Source organism: Eleginops maclovinus, chromosome 7 (assembly GCF_036324505.1).
Source record: "Eleginops maclovinus isolate JMC-PN-2008 ecotype Puerto Natales chromosome 7, JC_Emac_rtc_rv5, whole genome shotgun sequence".
NCBI classification, from domain to species: Eukaryota; Metazoa; Chordata; class Actinopteri; order Perciformes; family Eleginopidae; genus Eleginops; species Eleginops maclovinus.
Window position 1 is genome coordinate 26,012,431 of NC_086355.1, and position 23,197 is coordinate 26,035,627.

General features: G+C 43.9%; 1 protein-coding gene across 2 annotated transcripts in view; it reads left to right on the top strand.

Annotated features, from left to right (window-relative positions):
- The first annotated feature begins 1,597 nt into the window (after positions 1 to 1,597).
- slc37a1 (solute carrier family 37 member 1) overlaps positions 1,598 to 23,197 on the top strand; it is a 35,257-nt gene continuing 13,657 nt past the window's right edge. For both annotated transcript variants that reach the window (XM_063887632.1, XM_063887633.1), the window contains exons 1-8: positions 1,598 to 1,731; positions 3,039 to 3,264; positions 17,501 to 17,582; positions 18,935 to 19,061; positions 19,198 to 19,276; positions 19,803 to 19,938; positions 20,347 to 20,423; positions 22,937 to 23,103. In XM_063887632.1, coding sequence (XP_063743702.1) covers positions 3,209 to 3,264; positions 17,501 to 17,582; positions 18,935 to 19,061; positions 19,198 to 19,276; positions 19,803 to 19,938; positions 20,347 to 20,423; positions 22,937 to 23,103 — 724 coding nt within the window. In that variant the 5' untranslated portion in view covers positions 1,598 to 1,731; positions 3,039 to 3,208. The remainder of the gene's footprint in view (positions 1,732 to 3,038; positions 3,265 to 17,500; positions 17,583 to 18,934; positions 19,062 to 19,197; positions 19,277 to 19,802; positions 19,939 to 20,346; positions 20,424 to 22,936; positions 23,104 to 23,197) is intronic.

Consider the following 23,197-nt stretch of genomic DNA (forward strand, 5'->3'; position numbering starts at 1 on the left):
AAATTACAAAGTTACAGAGTTATATTGAGTTTTTATTTGTATTTCTAGAGATTCTTGTATTAACTTATACAGCCCACGTTAGTAAGGGTCTGGCCTTGCATTTACAGTGTAGTAGGCTATAAGCCCATACATTGGATGGCTACTTTCAAATGTTATCTTTTGTGTTTATAATTTATTGCCAGAGAGTACTTACTTAAAGAATATTTTGATATAGTTAAATAGTATAGCTGTAAGAAAGGCTGACAGGATTAAGTTAATGCTTCTTCCACCAACAAGTCCAGACAGAGAACCAGTAAATATTGATGAGCAGACGGACCTTCATCACAGAAGTTTTCGACCACAACAGCAGTTGATGGCAACAGCACTGACCACGGCACTTCCATGAAGACCAACGCCTCTTCACATGGACATCGGACGCAGCAACGACTGTCTCCTTTCAACTATAAAAACCCTTTCAAACTCCATCACAACAAGTCCTTCAACATGTCTGTCTGTCCATCCAAGACAACAGACTTACCATCAACCTCTTCAACAGTCGCCTCCTCCACTATAACTCATATACCTTGAACATACACCTTGAATCCACAGGTGGGTAGATCTTGCTTACTTGAGAGCTGGAGAGTGTGACAGAATATGTCATATCTTGTTGGTCATAGCTTATTGGCTGTGTAAAGGTTTTTGCTCTTTTTCGGGGATCTATGCATTTTTTATAGAGAGACAAATAGACTGGAAAGGTGGAACCAAGGCACCATGCAGCAAAGGTCTGAGGGTTGAATATGAACCAATTTCTATACAATATGTCAAAGTGTAAACGCTTTTTCCAAATGAGTGTGATAGAAAAAGTATTTGATAAAGAATGAGTGTTTGGACTTATTTTGATTTCCTTTACAAAGACAATATACTTTACAAGACAACACAGTATATAGACGTTACAGGGAATCGAGAGTTGGGATGACAGCAAATGTCCAAGGCAGGAAAAGCTAGATTTGTTGCTTGTTGTGTGATGCATTGTAACCAGTTATTCACAGTACTCCACACACAGAGCCTTTGTAACACACAGCACCTGCAACCATTTACATTTAATACAATCATAAACTGGCAAGGGCTCAACTTACAGAAAGAAGGACATTTATGCAGTATAACACCCTCTACCCATTGCAAATTGTATCATTCTCTGTCCAGTTGGTTTAACAAGTGTTATTAACAATCGTTTGAATGCTTAATCCATAGTTCATGAATACATTTTGTACAAGTTATGCACCATGAATAGGGAACATTTTGATCACCACTTACTTGCCCATTATTGCCTTGATCTAAATCTTGGCCCTGTTGATGTGTTGTGCACACATTCTGTGATGTAGCCTGGGCTTCAGGAACTAATGCTGTGAGGTGGTTATACAGCAAAGGGAACAAGCCGACATAATGATGGAAACTATGAATGACTCAGAGAAAGACTTTGGTCAAAGATCAGAGAACTATCTGAACGTGACGTCAGAGCAGCGCGTGCGCTGCCCGCTCCCTGCCCAGCTGTGTGCGTGTGTGCGTGTGTATGCGTTGTGTGTGTGTGTGTGTGTGTGTGTGTGTGTGTGTGTGTGTGTGTGTGTGTGTGCGCGTGTATGTGTGTGTGTATGAGGTGACAGTCGCTGCTAGCTTTCGCACAACAAGGAAGTAGAGATATATCGCTCAACTGAAGGAACAACCATCACAAAACCTTCGACTGCCCCGTCCGAGGTAAGTTCCTCATAGGTAGCGGGTTTCTGGTGGGTTCTGAGCGGATACAAACCGCCCGACCGCCGCGGAGCGTGTGATCCGCGGCGGTGGTGTAGCAGCTAGCTGTGAACGAGCAGGAAGCGTATTGTTTCCAGCATAGGGACACACGTAGCCTAATGAACAGTCTTTCTACGTGACTCCTTCAATGTGTATCAGTTTTGTCGATACATTAGTGATAACCGGGGCTTCTGTTTTGTTTTCTAAATATTTAGTCTATTATTCGACATAGAATTCATGAGGAATATAAGAGGGAACACCGTATAGTTCCTGCTATAGCTCCGGGTACAGCCAGATGCTCAGCCTCAGTAAACAGTGCAGCCCGTGTGGACCTACAGAGTGATCTAAAGGCTGGTTCACTGCCAGCTATGTTTCTCTGGGTGGGATGTATGTCGTTTGGACATTATTGCTGGGAGCTAGACACGTACACACGTTAAAGCACGAAACAGCTGTTTGTTGGGATACATCGCCCCCCCCAAAAGAGCTGTGCTTTAGAGTTAACTGACATAAACTCAAGCTTCACTGGTAAAGCAGGGAAGCTTTGGCAGAAAACCATTAATGTCACAGGAGATGATCTACAAGTGTACGGCAGCAGTGATTGAGCCCCCGGACTGGGATGCATAGATCCCCCGGCTGTAACGTGGCCACGCTGCCTGCTCTCTGCTGCTGCACAGAGGAGTGTTTATGCCCTTAGACCAGCTCCTGGAACATCAAGTCTCTCTGAAGAGCATTCCAGAGCTCAGTTGCTCAGAGATCAGCTGCCCAGCACACTGTAGCCCAGGTGTTTCACTGCATTCAGGTAAGGGGATAAGGATTCCCTAGGGGTAATTCAGGGTCACCAAAACAGTTCATATTGCACATTTCAATACAATACTTAAAAAAACTAACCATGCAATTATCAATATTTTCTGATAGCTCCTCGACATCTCAGAGCTTTGCTTTCGGCTTTAATACAGTATGACTGTAGTGTTCCTTCTCAGAGTTTACTGTCCTTTACTAAATGTGTGTGACAAACTTTGACATGTGAATCTGCTCATCATGCTCTGATGGACACAGGCAGCATGGATTAGGCTGAGCTGTAAAAAACAAAACAAATCACACCAGCTGGGGAAACTTGTGTGCAGTACATCTTCACTGACAGATCTCTTCATTCCCCTGTCTGCTTCTCCCTTCTCTCTCAACTACACCATTTCTCCTCTCATCATTTTTTTTATTCCTTCCTCCTCAACTCCCTTTTACTCGCCCCTCTCCCTGTCTTGTACTCTTCTCAGGCTCCAGCGCTCAGCTCACTGTGTCAGACATGTGTCCTCTTGCTGAGGATCTCCCAGGAGGTTCCTCTAAGATTGATTTGAGCAGCAGCACCATGTCTGCGTGTCCAGCCTCCTCAGCCTGAGCCCACTTCAGCTGCCGTCCCAGAGATTGTCTATATTTGTGTACAAACATGGCCGCTGTTCCTCCTGGGATTCGCATGCTAGTGTCCTTCGACAGGGACCAGTGGTGAGTGTGTGTGTGTGTGTGTGTCTGTATGTGTGTCTGTGTGTGGGTGGGTGTGTGTGTGTGTGTGTGTGTTTATTCTGTCTTCAAGCAGGTTCCATCCAAGAGTTGGAATGGAGTAATGTGTGTGTGACCTGGTGTAGCTTTTCTACATGTCTGTTAGATGTCATTTTGGAGTTAACCATCAATGTGAATTGTTTGCCAGCTGTTTCAGTTCACTTGTAGAATGTGAGCAAGATTTCATCCTTGTAGCTGAGCAGAAATGTCAGGCAATGCAATCCCAGGATATTTGCACCAGTAGATGTGTAGCAGCGTCCTGAGAACAGGACATACCACATTCTACTGCAGGCTTCTGGCTGCCATTTTCAACTGTGACGCCATAGTGTATTGTTGAAGTTGAAGTTTTACCAGGCCTTGGCGTCAATTGCGAGTAGGAATGGTCCTGTAAGTTGCTGCATTTAAGGAGGTCGCATGGCAGGCATCAAGAAATACCCGATTCCCATAGATTTAAGGATAATCCTGCTTTTGTTCAACATCATTCTTACTGTCAACATTATGCAAGCCTGACGGCCCAACAAGTTGATCAGGCCTAATTTTATCCCCTGCTGATTATGTGAAGCGGCTCTGGTTAGCATTGAAGCTATCAGTGACGACAATGGTTGAAGCTTAATGGGCTGGCATCTAAGGTGGATCAGTTTTGGGTGAGATGTGTTGACAATAATCACAATTATGAACCCCACCTCTTGTATTCATTAATAATTGAGAATGAAAAATGCTCATGAAATCCAATGTTTGCTGAGGATTCATACTGTCAACAGATAATGTTGCCTCATTTTGTAACACCCAGTCTGCAATACTGCAAATGCAAGGGCTTTCATCAGTGAGGGATCCATGTGTTACATTATTCCGTGATAGATGTGAGTCAAAGAAAAGTGCCTTTTTAATGTTGTCAATATGATATTCAGAGCAGCAATATAGTATAGTTGTAATGCATGTTAGTGTATTTGAGCACGTGTTAGTTTATGTTAATGCGTGTTAAAGCATGATAGTGCACATTAGAACACATGTGGCCTGCTGCTGCTCTGTGCTCATACGGTTAGCGCTGATAAAGCCTTTCTTTCCAACAGAATTTTCTCTGAGGCATAGCAGCCACCCTGCGGCTCCTCCCAGGTTAACCCTGTTATCTGTCTGCACTGTATATTTGTTTACACTTTTCCTCTTGTTAGCTGCTAGCTGCTAGCCTCCATGTGTCTCCTCTGAATAACAAATAGAAAATAGAAAACCTTTAAACTGGTATTTTTATGATTTCAAATAATTCAAATCTGTGTGGACTCAACTGAAATTTAGGTATTGGTCAAACTACTCACTGGTACAAGCATTAGAGAGTCCCGACCAATGTTGGGCCATTCCAAAATGTAATACAGTACATATTACTTATTACTGTCTTTTTTAAGTAATAAGTAACATTACATTATTACTGTCTCTGAACTGTAATGCGTTACACTACTTTTGCATTACTTTGAGTTACTTTCACCAAAAGAACCGCAAAACTGTGGCTTTAAATGCTAAAATGTAGTTTATTGCAGCTCATTAATTAAAGCTATCAATCTCATGCTCTGTTTAAGTGGGCTAAATAATATTTGATACCAGAACATTACGTCGCTGTCAGTGGCGGCCGGTGGATTTTTTTCTAGCTAGGGCTGCAAACATCCCAGTATGATGCAAAAAAAACTGGACTTTTCAGTGTTAATTTACGTCTTACATTTTAATGCCTCCATGAATAATTTAAGCATTTGAGACTGAGGACTATGTACAACTTAAAAACAGATGGCCATGCTTGTCTATTGTCCGTAACACATGGCTTTTGCATTCGTTTTTGAGGCTTGCGTTGGCAGCGTCTGCCTGTGTCATATTATGAATATCACCAGTTAACATGGTGGGGTTTATTTCATCCATGTTAAACGGTGATTTGTAAACAGCTGACAAGAGCTGACAAGACTTATATGTCTCAAGCAGGGCATTGCTTGAGCCGGTCGGTAACGATCATCGCTGAGATTTATATTTTCAGATTTACGGGTTCGAATCCCGTCGGTGGAGTTGGAATGTTGTATATATATTTTCTATTTCTTGGCCAGCATATTTTCTGTTGTTGTCTGTAGATCTCCACATGCACATTTACATGGAGTGATGCTTGCGTTTTTTCGCCGAGTTTTAAAACATTTTTTATATTGTCTGGTCACACTTCAGACACACAAGTAAGGTGAAAATGACGAACCTGGCAACCACATATGATTCGGCCCGTACAGCTGGCCAATAGAGGGCGCTAGGGCGCCGCCCCACCACTCACCTCTCACCACATTTCCTTGAATAAGACATAAAAAAATGAAATAAAAATGAAATAATAAAATAAAAATATTTCGAAATATATGTATATATTTTTTTAGATGTGCAAGATAAATATTTCATAGTTAATGATGAGTAAAGTTGTTTCGTTCGTTGACATTGTCTGATTGGTGACGTATTTCCGCCCTGGGGCGCAGGAATCTTTGCCCATTCGCCTTATTCACCTGGCGGCCATTTTGAAACTCGAACGAGGCTGAGGGGTACACAAACCCGGAAGTTTGACTCCGACGCATACGATCTATGGAAGATTCAGCAGCACCAGCAATGGAAACTCCAGTGTGGACCACCAACCTTTCTTGTTTGCCAGAATTAACAACTCAAAATGTGGAGCAGTGGGCCAGTACCGACTGCTCCACACACACACACACACTGAGTGTGCAGTGAACCTTCCTCAACCCTGGATACACTGCTCCAAGAACTGAGCAACTCTTATCTTATGAATGTTAATACTTAGCTTACCTTATCACTTACCTGATAGTTATACTGTCATTATACTATCATTGTCAACAAGCAATAGCAACATGCACCTAGCGCTGTCTGGCTTTGCTAATTTGAAACAAGATAATACTGTATTTGAGTAGATATCAATGAGGCTTATGTGATATTACATCAACTAGAGATAACATGTTAATGAGATAAAATCAACATGTTATTTTCAGTCAGACAGGGAAAGGTACATCGTTGATAAAACTCATAATGAACATTTAGCAAGCTGGTTTAAACTGTGGCACTGCTCTGCGAACTGAGCAGTTTGCCCACTGCACTATGATACCTGTATGTTGTACGGTGACTCATTTTTCCGCACCGAGGGAAAAGACCTAGCCCTCACAAATATGTGTGTTGGGCTCCTATTAACTGTCGATTAAATACATGTTAAGTTTGAAATAAAATCAAACATAGTACAGTCAACAACTCCATATCACAGCTAAGCTTACTACCCCTAGCTGCTACACGCTAGCAGAAACTGAGGTAAATTAGCGTCCATTCTTACCTTCAATGTCGTGGATAAAACCTTCGATCCAGTTACTGTATCCTTTAATTAACACCGCCCGGGGGATGTTGCAGTCGGTACTGGCCCACTGCTCCACCTTTTGAATTGTTAATTCTGGCAAACAAGAAAGGTTGGTGGTCCACACTGGAGTTTCCATTGCTGGTGCTGCTGAATCTTCCATAGATCGTATGCGTCGGAGTCAAACTTCCGGGTTTGTGTACCCCTCAGCCTCGTTCGAGTTTCAAAATGGCCGCCAGGTGAATAAGGCGAATAGACTCTCGTTAAAAGTTGTACATGCGCAGTAGCTCCTCTTCAATACAAGAGATAGGACGATGTTGGGGCGCACCTCTCCTGCGCCCCGAGCTGAATGCAGCTGGATTTGGCGGCGGGGCTGACGTCACAGCCTTCTGTCATAAAGGATGTGTATTGTCCATGTTATATATGATATATATTATTTAAATATATAGAGATAGAGATATATCTAGAGATAGATATAGAGATAGATAGATAGATATTTATTATATATGTATATTGGCCATCTGTATAGTAATATAGCACATCTGTATATTTGTTCATACTACATCTGTTTATACTATGCCAATTATTCCCACCTCTTTATACTGCCCTTATCTTTACATAATCAGTCTTAGCTGCATATACTGTACATGCTCTATATATCGCACTTGTTTCTCTTTGCACTTCTATCTATCTATCTATAATGCTGTTTTTGTTGTTTTCATTTATGTAAATACACTCGTTTGATACCTTAGTACATGTATGCATGCTTTTAAAAAAATTGTTTTAATACATTTTGGAGTTATAGCCCCCCCTGGAGAAAACTCCACCAGCCGCCACTGCGCTCAAGGAGTGGAAAACGTAAACAAACGCCACCAGTTGAACCGGAATCCAGTTAAACTGGAACAGCTGAACCCAGTTAAACTGGAACACCGGAAGCGCTGTAGCGATTGTGTCAGCAGTCGAGTTCTGGATAGTAATGAACTCGAAAAAACCGCTCTTGTACTACACTTTTAGTGTCGATGTAGCGTAGCACAAGCACCAGCTGGCAGTAGGTGGATACGTCTGTCGTCTCGTCGGCTTAAATGACGATAAAATCAGCGCTGTTTACCTCCTGCAGAAAGTAATCCCTCTGCACCGACAACATGCTGTCCAACAGCTCGTTTTGTACCGTCTTTGACGTGCCTTTAAACACGGTGGCGGTTGAAGAAACACACTCCTCAATGTCAGTTTCGGTAATTTATTGACAAGGATGACGACACCCTGAAACAGAGTAATGCAGCAAGATAAGCTGACAAAGTATTACATCCATGCAATTCAATCAACACAAATATATACCACGAAACAGAGTATAGTAGTATAACAGTATAATATATATATATAGTATAATATATAGTATAATATAATAGTGGAAACAGTCTTACATGAATGAGTGGACGAACGTCTCAACTCCAGGCGGAGTGAATGAACAATGTTTGAACTAAAATGGCCGCTCGGCACTACCGGGTCAGAGCACGGCATAACTGGGCAGCGACAGCAGTGACACTGCCCTCTAGTGGCCGGCGTTAAACTCTTCATCCCCCCCAGACCGGAAAGCTATGGGCCGGAATAGGTTAACGGTCTAGATCCCGTATCCAGCTGCCAGACTCGGGCTCGTAACGTGCAGGTGGCCTCCTCACGCGGCCCGGCCGAATCGGCTGGGCCAGCGTCGGCAGCGTCGGCGGCGACTGCGGCACCGGGAGCGGTGCACCCAGGAAGGCACCCGTAGGAACAGTGAGGTCAGAGGACGCCTCATCAGCAGGCGTCGTTGGGGAAGCGCCAATAGCCGAGTCGTGGGGCCCGACAGCCGGCCGCTGAGCAATCCCCTGGGGCGTAGCCCAGCCCGGGTGGATAGGTGGGGGCTGATGACCCAGGATAGCGGACGGCGGCGACGGCGCAGCCAACTGCTCACGGGCGCAGGGTGTGGCCGGCGTGTAGGCACGGAGGAACCGCCGGTTGCGCAGTGTCAGACGTCCCGAACCATCAACCCTGACCCGATACTGGTCGTGGCCCGGAGACTCCACCACGATCCCTGACCTGTCCCATTTGTGGGGGCTCGGGCCTTGCTGGTTCTGGAGGAATACCCTTTCGCCGAGTGCCAATGGGCGGAGCGGTCTCGAGTGAGTCCCCAGAGACTCGGTAGTACGGGACATACGGGTCCGAAGGGCGTCCTCCTTCGCCGCCCATGCCTCGCGCCATAGCAGGCGGATATGCGGGTTCGAGAACTTCTCGAGGCGGTTCACGAAGGAAAGCGAGCCACGAAGGGGGCGGCCGAAGATGATCTGTGCTGGCGAGAGGTCGCAGTCGGGGTCAGGCGTGTTACGCAGCTGCAGCATAGCGTGCAGGAAGCGGTCCTGATCAAGGCTGCCCGACGGGCCGGTGTTGGACATCAAGAGGCGCTTAGCAGTCTTAACCGCAACCTCCGCCTTCCTATTCGACTGCGGAAAGCTAACGGATGACACACGGTGTTTGACGTGCCATAAGCGGAGGAAGTCCTCAGTGTGGCTCGCCTTGAATTCCGGACCACCGTCGCTCGAGAGCTCCTCGGTACGCCGAAGGTGGCGAAGAACGACCGGAGGTGTTGGACCAGGCCAGCTGAGCCCGCCAGGGCAGTACCCGCCGTAGAGCTCAGGACCTCTACCCAGCCCGAGAGCCGATCCCCGACAACTAGGTAGTGACGGCCCCCATAGTCGAAGAAGTCAGCAAACACCGCCTCGAATGGCGTGGACGGGGGTGAGGACGGCCGGGGGGGTGTAGCCGCCTGTGACGGAGCATTGCGGTTGCAGTCTGCACACCCGTCCCTGGTGGCCTGAATGTCCCCGGACATCCCGGGCCAGTAAACTATGGCTCGGGCATGCTGCCCCATAGCTGAGGTCCCCTGGTGAGCGGCATGGAGATGCCGAAGGACCCTCTCACGGAGGGACGGGGGAACCACGACGCGGTCCCGATAGAGCAGGACGCCGTCCTGGGCGTAGACTAACTCACAGACCGATGACAAGACTCGCCAGGGCAGGGTCGTTAACGTCAATCATGGTGTCGTCATGAAGAAATACACTCCTCAATATCAGTTTCGGTAATTTATTGACAAGGATGACGACACCCGAAACAGAGTAATGCAGCAAGATAAGCTGACAAAGTATTAGATCCATGCAATTCAATCAACACAAATATATACCACGAAACAGAGTATAGTAGTATAACAGTATAATATATATATAGTATAATATCATACCTGCAAACCCAGAAGGGATGAAAAAGGTGACAAACTAAACTGTTGTAGGGGGTTCTGGGGGCATCCCCCTCCCAGCCAAATTTTGCTATTTTAACATGTAAATGAAGCATTCTGGTGTACTCCCATAAGAAAATAAAGGGAAAAGACAACATTTTCTTATGGTAACAATGGCACATTAATTGACCCATAAACTGGTCAGTTAAAAACATTTTAAATGTGAAAAGCATTCAGGACAGGTAAACAGTAAATCCCATTGGCCAAATTTGGCAACATATCAACATAATATTATTTTCATTTTGTCATCCTTTTGGCCTGGACAAGCCTTTCAAGGGCCCGTTTTCGCTGCTTGGCAATGTGCCTCTTTCGGGCCACACTATCGTTCTCCACCACCTCTGCCCTATTACTAGCAGCACTGGTAGATGGCTGGCAGCCAAACTCAACCCTCCTTTCTCTGATTACAAGCTGATTTTCCTGTCGTTGGGCTTTGTCCCTCGTTCCAGCTGCACTAATGTTAGAACACAACCTCCTATCTACCTCCCCAAACTTCAAATCATCCCTTCTGAACATTTCCACCCCAGTCTGGTTCCTGGTCTGCAAAGTGTATTTAACAGTCTGCACAGCACTGAGGGTGGAGATCTTCATTGACGTTGATCGTTGATCAATGATGGTCCCCATGACACTGAAGGAAGACTCAACCAGGGCACCATGGAAAATTGAGAGGGCAGCCTTGACTGCCTGACACAGTGCAGGGTACTTCCCTGTATTGAAGACAACGGCCCACCACTTGACAACATCCTCTCCATGCTGAAAACTGGGAAGCGCCTGGTCAACATTGAAACGCAGAATTTCTTGGTCTGTGTCAGCATCTGGTGGCAGCAGGTGACCCATCATATGTATGAGCTTCCTCAAATATATTCTCTTCATAGCTCTGACCAAAACGACCTGTACTCTCGCTTTGTACACGTTGCCTAGCAACGCCGCGCATGCGCATTATATCCTGCTCCGCTCCGAGTTATAGTAGTAGGCTATTCATGGGAAACGCATGAACAGCACGTTAAGATCTCGGCCAAGTCGTAATTAAAAGCAGTTCTTCATTATTTAAGTTAAGCGGCGGTAACGCCAGTGTTAAACAAGGTGTTAAACACGCAAATGCCGGTTGGTGTGCGTACGGTACTGAGTGTTTATCGGTCCACGGCCGTAATGAACGTGTCGCATTGGTCCATATGTAATGCGCACGTTCAGTTGTTCCCATTGGCATAGAGCTATTGAACATTCATTTTAACAAAGAATACGGATAACATATAGCCCACGGCAGTTTTGTCATTGTATGTATAGCCTATATTTGTATTAGCCTACGCTATCATCATTCAACATGTAGAATGAACGTGTAATCTATAGAGTCGATTTACATAGATAATTCACAACCATGAACCTAATCTGGATCTTAAACCTATGTTACTACATATAAACTATTTTTTCGTTTTTAGATCGCGTGTATCAAAGGCATCTGCGTCTTGTGTACATAACACAGCGCAATATGAATACTGTCATTTCCAACAGTGAAGCGTTATATGTGCTTACGAACACTTTAAACAAACTCTACACACGGTCGCCAGCGTTTGTAGATTTTGTTCGTAACTCCAAACTTTTCGTAGCTACTAAAAAGTTGATTAATGCGAAACCGAAATAATTGATCCGAACGGATCACGGATCAATGATGATCCGTTGCACCACTACTATCTACTCATTAACCACACACGGATGTGTATTTGTTCATTACGTGTTCGTTTTCATCCCTCTCATATCTGACCACAATGACAGCCGCCAGTAATATCAGGTAACAGGACGGATGCTGTGGAGATTAGCCTTCACAAACGTATTATTTTCGCATTGAACGAGGTGACGTAGAACTGGTCTAGCTAGGCTAACTTTAACACAATTCACTGAGGTTAGCTAGCAACCTAACAAGCTGATAAGCTGAAGCATGTTAATACACTTTATTTGGCTAAAATAATTTTACTTCAGCAACGTTAAAATTATACAGCATACAATGTTTTTGCCAGATTAGCTGCTAATAGACTTACCTCAAAACTTGTATCTGTAACGTATCCCGAAAATTGTCCAGAAGAACCACTGAGCACTCCACTCCAAGAGGGACCGATGGGTAAAAGAACGCGCGCTGTGGTTTATCTTGCTTATGATTGGTCGGTGGTCGTGGAACGCGAGTCATTTGAACAAAGATTTTATTTATTGTGAAGATAGCAAACTTGTTTCTTGCTCATTATACAGTTGGTTATACAGTCTAAGGTTGGTCGGTCAGTCTTCGGCCCCCCCCCCCCCCCCCCTTAAAAAAAAACCCTCTTCGGATCTACACGATTCACGTCAATGACATATTTTGAGTTGAAAACGGCGAATTTCGCCGAAAGGTGACTAGTTTGCAGGTATGAATATATAGTATAATATAATAGTGGAAACAGTCTTAACATGAATGAGTGGACGAACGTCTCAACTCCAGGCGGAGTGAATGAACAATGTTTGAACTAAAATGGCCGCTCGGCACTACCGGGTCAGAGGTCTTCAAAGTGCTCCTCCAGGGTCAGGGAGGAAACTAAATCCACCAATCCCCTGAAAATACCAGGGTTCATTGAAGATTCTGTCTCGTCATGCAAATCCAACTCAAAAGCACCACAAAACTTGACACAATCGATTATTTTGCCCAAAATATGCCGGTTTTTATCCACCTCCTCACTGTTTAGTCACGGCAATCCCGTGGCCGTCGTCCAGCTGCATAGCAATGTTTGCTGTGCCTAGCATGGCTATCTTCATAGAATTGTCCATGTGTGCCCTGGCGTTATCATGCTTCCTCACTTTCTCAGACAGGTGCTTCATATCCCTCTCTCCAGTTGTTGTCCATGCTACATCTGTCCCCCTCGTTGTTTTAAAAATCAAGCAAGGAAAGCAACATAAGGCATTAGCATGACTGCATCCCGCTAGCGGAGCCTTTCTTGTGTACCAGCTACGAGAGAAGCCTCGCATATACGGCTTCCCTTTGCAGTGGCGCAAAACTGGGTATGCACTATATGCGAAGCGTAGGGGCGCCACACCAGGGGGGGGCGCCAAAGCGATGGTAAAAAAATTAATTAAAAAAAGATAATAAAATAAAATTGTTATTTTCTTTATGTTTCTGCTGTGGTGCGTTTCTAAATAGTTTCTGCATTTCCTTAAGATTATATAACATTTTGGAGGACTAACATGCCAGAGAAGGGCGCCCTATCTCATAAGATTCCATCATAGAATTTTGACATAGAAGAGGGAGCAGGGGCGCCGCGAGCGCTGAGCGAGCAGGCACTAGTAGTGAGTTGACGTCCATGGGAAAAGATGGATAAAGCAAAAAAGCTGTCGGGGGCTGAAAATAGGAAAAGAAAGAGGGTAAAGCAGATGGCATAACAAGGGATGCGACAACAGTTAAATAAGTGGATGGTGAAAGGCAACAGGTAGGATGATTTAAAGTGTGACGTCTTTGCTTGGAGGCTTGCAAATATTCTTGTTAACAGACTGGCTAGCGTATGCAAACTCTGGGCATGTAGCAGCCGAAGGAGGGTGGGTTTATGCCTACCTTTAGAATATGCAAAGCCGAGGTTACTGAGTTGTGAACTGGAAAATATGAAGGTAGCATGTACAGTAAATGACAAGAATCTGGAAAATATAACTAATGCAATGACTGGTTTACCATGGAATCATGTAGATGTGTTCCCGTTTACTTGGAGGCTTGTAAATATTAATTTTAACAGACTAGCTAGTCTTTCGCTAACACGGGGAATGTAGCAGCAAATTTGGGTTTATGGCTAGCTTAATGCAAAACCAATATTGCTGCGCTGACACCTGGAAAATATGAGGTAGCATGTACAATAAATGACAAGAATCTGGAAAACATAACTAATGCAATAACTCGGGTTTACCATGGAATCATGCACAGATTTGCTACCAAATTGGAGGCTTGCAAATATTCATGTTAACAGACAGTTCTCAGATTGGCTAGTGTTTGCTATAACACTAGCAGCTGAAGTGGGGTTTACGGCTTGCTTTAATGCAAACCAATGTTTCTGATAGCTTTATTTAGATTTTGGTTAAACCCTGTGATACCAATCCCATGCATGACACGTCCAAATTAAATTAAGGTAAAATAACAACTGGTTAATATAAGGTAGCATGCACAATAAATGTCAAGAAGCTGGAAAACATAGTTTACCATGGAATCATCAAAAGATGTTGTCCTACCATTAGCTGTTTATGTTAGCTATGCTGTCAGACATACAGGCTATACATCTGTTCGGTGACAGGAAGCTTTAATTACAGGGTCACATCTCTTTAAAGGTCTGTGCTAGTGGCTCAACATATTTGTACTTTTAAAATCCAAAATGTGAATGTAATTTCAACAGCAGCACAACCTTAGACGGCACAATAGTGTTTTTTAAAAAAAAACGTTTTTTAAGTTGTCGTATCTGATGCCATCACTGGGCTGATTTAAGAATTTAATTTAGGCTGCTGCTATATTTAACAGTGAGTTCATTTTATTCAGGTGTGAGGATGGTGGATCAGGAAAGACAGGGGAAGTCAAAAGGTAGGTCTAACATTAGGTGTAGGTGTAGGGGTCTTGATACCAACAGATTCACTTCTTAATATTATTAATAAGGAAAAACTAATATGGGAAATCTGTTACATAATGTTTGTTTGACAATATGTCTTAGTGGAAAAGAACACAGGCAAGGAGTGAATGAGACAGACATGAGGTCAGCGATGGCATCAAGTAGAGATGAGACCAGTGATGACGTCAGGTAGGAGTTCTATTAGTTAGACCACACAAAACTAAATGTCCAGTATGGTTTGAAGTTCTGTTGACCAACCTATTCACTGTGTCCTTTTTGGGGAAAATAGTGCAGACAGAGATGGAGAGCCACTCACCACTGAGGAGGAATTGGAGGAGAATGTGGAATAGAGAGGTGAAGATGAGGTGGAACAGAGAGGTGAAGATGAGGTGGAACAGAGAGGTGAAGATAAGGTGGAAGAGAATGTGGAACAGAGAGGTCAAGATAAGGTGGAACAGATTGTGGAACAGCCCCTCCGGAACAATAATGTGAATGTGTAGAGTAACTAAAGCTGTCAGATAAATCAAGGGCAGTAAATAGTGCCATATGGCCTTTTAATGTGTCGTAGAATTACAAAGTAGCATAATATTAAAATACTCTGGTAAAGTTCCAGAAATGTTAGTTAAGTGTATACTTGAGTAAATAAACTTGATCTACATTCGTTCACTGCAAATGTGTCTAGCCTGATGAGAGACGCGCGCGCACATGCACACACACACACACACACACACACACACACACACACACACACACACACACACACACACACACACACACACACACACACACACACACACACACACACACACACACAATGTTAATGCCTGTGAACGGCCTGACCCATATGTCATCGAGCTGCCTCATACATTGTGTAAATGTGGTCAGCATCTCTCTCTTATAGAGATGCAGGATAACAGACTCATGTAGGGATGTCGATAGCGACTAATGGCTTCCCGTCATCCTGGGGACGAAAGTAAATGTATTTGTGACGGTTTGAAATGGGCAGGAGAGCTAGTTACCGTTAGCTGTCAGCAGCTGATTGTCTGAGTTACCTAGCTGACATCAAAGGTATGGTGTGTAGCATTTTAGGTTGCTTTTTGTAAACACACAGCATTTAAAGTTGGCCCCTCCCTCCACCAGCATGCATAAGAGGGGCGTGAGAGGTGGTAGAGCGAGCTTCAGTGCGAAGGAAAGAGGGAGCAACCTCAGCAAGAACAAAGCAGTGATTCAGAGGAATAAAATGTTCATCTGGGATTTCTCAGCACCTACGGTCAACAGCACATAACCCAAAACACACCGGTGTCATGCGTATTCTTAAAGTGGATCTTCCACTAAAAAAAGTTTTTCCCTGTTGTTTTTGACATAAGATGGGTCAATATGAGTTTGTGAACTATGGTAGGTTTGAAAACTATGGAACTTCTCTGCTGTATGCAATAGCCAATGAAAGAAAATAGGCGGAAGATATGGGCCAATCTGAAGTCTCCGTCAGTGTGTCGTAGCCAAGCTTAATTATTATTCATGGCTCCGCCCACTTGGTTTGTAACCGCCCATAGCATTTTTGACAGAACCAGGCAGAACGAAATCCAGTGACTAGCAGACCCGCTTTTCAGACGCAGATGAATTGTGGAGCTGTTGTGGGAGTTGAGCCGCAAGCACACTGCTTGCCGCTGCAAAGCAGCAAGCTAACGCTATAAACGCTACCACGCTTTCAGGCTGTATGCCCACTAACTTTACCCGAACTGTGCAGAAATACGGAGATGGTTTTTCATCACAACACGTTAACCTCTTAAGCCCAGACGCAGCAACTTGTAACAAACAGCGTCTCAGGGCATGTTAACATTTAACAACCTATTAATATGGCAAACCCACTTAACGGGAAGAAACTGAGCTAACAGAACATATTAACCATTTGTACCAAAACGAAACATAATTCCAACAACAAGCGTCTAAATCCGCACTAACGCTACATAGCACAGAGTGAGCTACGGCGATTTATTTACTTCATGCTATCTGCAAACCACATATCATATGAAACCTGGGATTCCACAGATTCCATTGGTATATGTCTCATCACTGTAGCCTATGTCCAAAACTCACTGAACTACCAGCCAAGAAAGAGCAAGAAAACTGCTTCACTTTACAGAGCCATATCTATAAACAGTGTTTGCTGTTTGTGATCAAAAGTTGTGTTCAAGGAAGGTTAATTCGATGTCTTTGTGTCACTTTAAAATGATTACTGATAATCCATCATTATTTATTTGTAATAAACTGGTACAGCGCAACAAGCGATGCCATTTTTTCTGTTTTTTTCAGGGGCGGGACATTTGACAACTCTCTAAGTTGTTGACCAATCACAACAGAGTTGCCAGCTAACCAATCAGAGCAGAGTGTGCTTTTGCAAAGGTGGGGGCGTGGGCTCTTCAGAGCGTTTTCAGACGGAGTGAAAAGTGGTCATTTATGCATAGGCAGTGTGAGGAAAATAAAGCGCTTTTTCCATATTGAAGCATGAAAACATGTCATAGTGGAGTAACAACATACAGATATGGACCTGAAAAGTAGCATAATAGGGGACCTTTGATTAAAGGTGTGTGTGTGTGTGTGTGTGTGTGTGTGTGTGTGTGTGTGTGTGTGTGTGTGTGTGTGTGTGTGTGTGTGTGTGTGTGTGTGTGTGTGTGTGTGTGTGTGTGTCACAGTCACACATTAATAGAGGGATGCAAACTGCTCACCCTTCATTTGAATACTCATTCACACACACTGATGGCTATTCCTCAAACTAGCTTCAGTATCTGGTGGAGTTGGGAGTTAAATCACCAGTCACTTGCCTGACCCCTCCACAGCCCCCAGCTGACAGCCTATAGCTGCAGGTTCTCTCTGGATCATGCAGTGATGCCCTCTTGTGTTTCCTCTCTGCAGGTACAGAGCGCTCACATTCATCCTCACCTTCCTGCTCTACACCAGCTTCCACCTCTCCAGGAAACCCATCAGCATCGTCAAGGTAACATAGGCTCATGACTTCTAAATACCACTGAAAAGTACAGTGACGCTGGAAGTCATTCAGAGTTGGGGGTGCTGAGTGACGTCACCTGGTGACGATGACGTCACACCAAACGCAGCGCAACGGAGCAAAAAATGAGCTAGATTCAATATTATGCTACAACTTACAATAGGCTACTTAAATTAGCTCTGTTTTATAACGAGACATCGTGTCATCATAACATTACAATAGTTTTGTGTACATCAGATGGCCAGCGTGTGGTATAGCCTACTGTATACATTTACTGAGACACACACAGACTTTATTCCTAATAAGTGCATTTATTGAGCGACTTAACTGATTACGGTTTTACCAACAGGCAAATCCAGGTCTGTTGTTATACGCGACATTCTCTCTCGTCTCTCTCTCACTCACTCACTCACACTCACACACACTCACACACACACACAACAGCAGCTGCAGGTGCAGCATGAACAGCCATCCTCCTCTTGCGCTCATTCACAGAACTACAAAGTAAAACAAGACATAAGCAATTAGCCAACTACATTTCTTAAAATAGCCTGATAACAAATGAGACGGGAAACTAAAAATATCACGATTATGTAAAAGTAGAAAATTAATGTTTTTGTTTTGAAAAGTAAAAAGTTGAAAATAAAAATGATTAATTTACTACGTCAGTGTTGCAGTGTTGCAATAGTCCTTCACCAGGGGGTGCTGCAACACCCTCAGCACCCCTACTTCCAGCGTCCCTGGAAAAGTATATATCATTCCTGATCTGAAATGCCTCATCCTTTACTTAAGTACAAGTAAAAATATCAAATACAGAATGTTACTTATGTAGAAGTACAGAAGTAAAAGCTAAATGAGCAGCTCTTTTCACAGTTTTATGTCGATATAGAATATTGTGTTGTCCTGTTTTTATCTCAACAAATACAGTACACAGAGGGGCCTTTATGGTTGTAGTTTGTCGATATGGAGCCAATTTGATATACTTTTTATGATATGGGGTTGTATTTATATAGTACAGAGTACAGAACTCAATTGTATGTTATCTTATAAATATATCACATGTTTTAATATTTAACTTGTAACTATGAGATGTTAAATAAATGTAGTGAGGAAAGTACAATATTTATCTCAAAAATGTAATGGAGTATAAGTATATAGCAACACTTAATGTAAATACTTAAATAAAGTACAAATATGTCTAAATAGTACTTAAGTACCAGCACTTTTCACCCCTGGGAAGAAGAGCCTCTCTAGAGATGACTCCTGTTTGAAGGCATGGATAGTAAACTCAGGTCACACACGGGGCTCTCTGTTCACTGAAGTTGCACTCATTGTTTTGACAGAGCGAGCTCCATAAGAACTGCTCCTCCGTCAGTGAGATCGCCACCTTAGCCTCCAGCAGCAGCAGCAGCTCGCAGCTCCCCCCGCAGTCCCTCCACACAGACATGGACTGTAGCTGGAAGCCTTTTGGTCTGTATCTGCTTCACTCTTCACATTGTTTTTCTTAGAGAGAATACTGAGCCTTAAGCACACATGTTTGTGTAAACATAAATAAATCTGATGTCTTGTCCTCTACCAATAACTCGTATATTTGTTCTGTTCTCAGACAAAAGGAACTACAGACAGCTGCTGGGAGCCATGGACTACTCCTTCCTCTGTGCCTACGCCGTGGGAATGTACCTCAGGTAGGATAACAAGAGGAGTAGGTCACTTTTATTCATAGCAGAAGTGAATAGGAATTACATTGATAAAAGAACTGGACATAAATACACCAAAAATATTGCTGTTGACAATCAGTAGAATCTGTTAACAGTGTTATTAGGGAAGGGCATTCAACCCCTTTTATATATCTAAATGAAAAGAAACACACGTTCACTTCATTTACACCTCAAACACATCCAGCATGACCTCGTAGGGAAGAAATAGAATGCTCCTCTTCCTGTTAGCAGGTCTCTACAAAACATCCAGATACAGATTACATGTTTTTTTAGATATCAGCTGTATCAAAAAATAAAACTCAATAATCAGTTTGAATTGATCTATTTTTGGCATTCTTTAAAGTTTTGGCTCTGAGGGCTGTGAGGCTGTGCAGGGCTCTGATTGAAAATGGGAAAGGATGACGATTGTAAATCAAAGCTTGCATGAAGGAAACACTACCAACATTATTGATTAGTCAATAGTTGTGCCTCACATGATGTCACCTCTGTGCAGCGGCATCATCGGGGAGCGCCTGCCTATCCGCTTGTACCTGACCGTGGGTATGCTGAGCAGCGGCCTGTTCACCTGCCTGTTTGGACTGGGTTATGTCTACAACATCCACAACATGGGCTTCTATGTGTTTGTGCAGGTGAGACGCATCAGAATGCCTTAGTGAGTCATGAAACTGCCCTAAAGAGCCCACAGCGGCACACAGTGAACACACAGTGAACACACTGTAATACTAACAGCTGCATCTGCTACAGGGGAAACCCTCTTCAGCTCTCTGCAGGTGAGCTAGCTGTGTGTCACGGTTAAAGCTGTTGGATAAAGCCTCTTTCACAAGGACCATCTAGGTTGTATCACTAAATGGTTAATGGACTGCCTTTGTGAAGATCTTTTCAAGTCTTTGCAACCCCTCATAGTGCTTTAACATATACAAGTCAGCACTCACACACACTAATACAGAGGCAGAGGCAGGTTCATTAATCATGAATAATCAGAACAATAATACAGGATGTGTAGCTCATACCATTTATTCATACTCTTGCGATTTCAGGTGGCCAACGGCTTAGTCCAGACCACCGGCTGGCCCAGTGTAGTGACCTGCATCAGCAACTGGTTTGGAAAAGGAAGGTAAGGTCAAACCCTCCCTGAGACTGTAGCAGAGGACATGTTAAATATGGATTTTAGTTTGGCTTCTGGTTGGAATTACAGTGGTTCATGAACAGTTTGTGGTTTTGTGTGATTCCCAGGACAGTGTGTAAGGTAGGTTTATTCTAACTATATCATGTCTTTAATTTAATATGATAGTGTTATATCCCCGTAACATCAGAAGCTGTTACACATTATTATGTGGTGTAATACCTAAAAAGGAGAAATGAGCCATGTTTTGGTTTCATGATTGCATCCACTGTCTACATTAACCAGAGATGTAGTTGATTCTCAGATTCTACTTTGCATGTAATCAGTGAAAACATTGTATGTAAAGTATTTGATCAAAAAATGACCAACACTGCTCTCATTAGCTCACGGTGACACCGAACCACAGACTACACACATGGACTTGTCTTGTCTCTGTTGATGAGGGACCAAAGACACATTTAATGAGTCAGCCAGCAATAATAATAATAATGTGTTTTATTTATTGCCTTGTTTCAGTACACCTACGGACACCTTAGAATGCATAAAAGTAGACAAGACTACTGTAATGGTGTCTTTACAGGTCTCACTAATCCGTGTATCATTCGTTCATTTGTTTTTCCGATTTAGTTGAGGATTGAAAAAATGAAAATAGCATTTGATTTCTCGTTTTTCCCATTTCAAAACCAAAACCAGAAATCGGATTACGGTTCGTTTTCTCGTTTTTTCGATTATGCACCCCCAAACGGAAAATGGAAAATGAAACATTCGGATAACAAATCCTGGGAGTGTTAGTTGTCAGGGAAACCGATCGCGAGCCAACAACTGACTCATGCCACAACTGATCTGTAAGGAAACATGGCTAATTTGGAGTCTCACTACGAGATGATAAATCAACTCTTTCTGTCGGGGAAAACTCACGCCGAAATGTCTGAGACATTGAAGAGTATGGGAATTAAGGGGTCCTCGGAGATGTCGGTGAGGAGATTCTGTGGCGACGTTGGGCTGAGACGGAAGGGGCACATCACAGACCAAGAGCTGGAAGAAGCTGTCCTGAAGAAGCTTTACCCTGTGGCTCGCGATTGTTTGGTTTCCCTGACAACCAAACGAGCCCTGCCAGCCCTGCGCAAGCGGCCAGGATTTGTTATCCGAATGTTTCATTTTCCATTTTCCGTTTGGGGGTGCATAATCGAAAAAACGAGAAAACGAACCGTAATCCGATTTCTGGTTTTGGTTTTGAAATGGGAAAAACGAGAAATCAAATGCTATTTTCATTTTTTCAATCCTCAACTAAATCGGAAAAACAAATGAACGAATGATACACGGATTATTCTCACTAAAGAATCTAGTATTCTGTTCAGAACGCTGCTGCAGAGTCCTCACGAACACTGAGAGAGTGGATCACATCATTCCAGTTCTGAGGTCTTTACACTGTCTTCCTGTATAATTCTGCTGCTGGTTTATAAAGCACTGAATGGCCAAAATACATGTCTGATCTCCTGCTACATTATGAACCCTCCAGAACTCTCAGGTCCTCTGGGACGGGTATGCTTTCTGTCCCCAGAGTCAGAACTAAACATGGAGAAGCAGCATTCAGTTGTTATGCTCAACTATCTGGAACAAACTCCCAGAAACTGCAGGTCTCCTGCAACTCTTACTACTGCTTGCCTTGCCTAAAATAAATAATCAAGCAGATAAAAAGCACAAGCAGGGCAAGGAGTTTGAGGGTAGTGGGTTAAGTTAGAGGGTTGGGAATATACTAGTCTGGTGAGTTTAAAGTGGATTAGATTACGGGATGTGACAGACTGTCTGAAGGGGGGGGTCCAGAGCCAGGCACAGTGCAGAGAGTGTAGAGAAGGAACACTTACTGGTCCCACAGAGGGGAAATTTCATTCTGCATCTGACCCTAGTGTTAGGAGCAGTGCGCTGCCAGAGGTAGGGCACCCGGGGAGCAGGGTAGGGAACGGTGCCTTGCTCAGGGACACCTTGGATGCACTTGGTCTTTCGGGGTTGAACCTGTGATCTTCCAGTTCCCACGCCAAGTCCCTACAGAATGGGCCACCACTTCCGGCTCAAAGCATAGCACCCAGGGTGAGGAGGTGTGACGTTGGGATGGTTAGAAGACTGGCTGAGGATGACTGGACGGAGTGTACTCCTGTAGGAGGCCAGTGAGATGTCTATAAGTGTGTGTGGGGGGTCAGAAGGTTTTTGAAGTCAATCTGGTATTGATAAAGGAGAACTCCTGTTTACCACCAAACAGTTTTCTTCCTTTGAATAATGAAACAACATGACACATAAACTTGATATGATTTCTGAGTATAGAGGACGTTATGATTCTAATTGAGCTTCAGAGTGGCGAGGCACAGGAACAGGTCTCTGCAGCCCATCCCAACCTGTGAAAGAGCTGGCATGTAACCTGTGGACAATGAAAGGAAGATGATGTTCAGCAAGGAGGAGTACCTGAAAGTGTGTGTGTGTGTGTGTGTGTGTGTGTGTGTGTGTGTCAGACGAGGACTCATCATGGGGCTGTGGAACTCTCACACCTCAGTGGGAAACATCCTGGGCTCTCTGATCGCCGGCTACTTTGTCTCCTCCAACTGGGGCCTGTCCTTCATCGTCCCGGGGATCATCATCGCAGTCATGGGCGTGGTCTGCTTCTTCTTCCTCATTGAGCGTAAGTGCACCCCCCCCATCGGGGGCTTCAATATAACAGTAGCTTTTGTGTGGTGGACATCTGTTTTCATTGTGCATGCAGTGCTGGTTCCCAC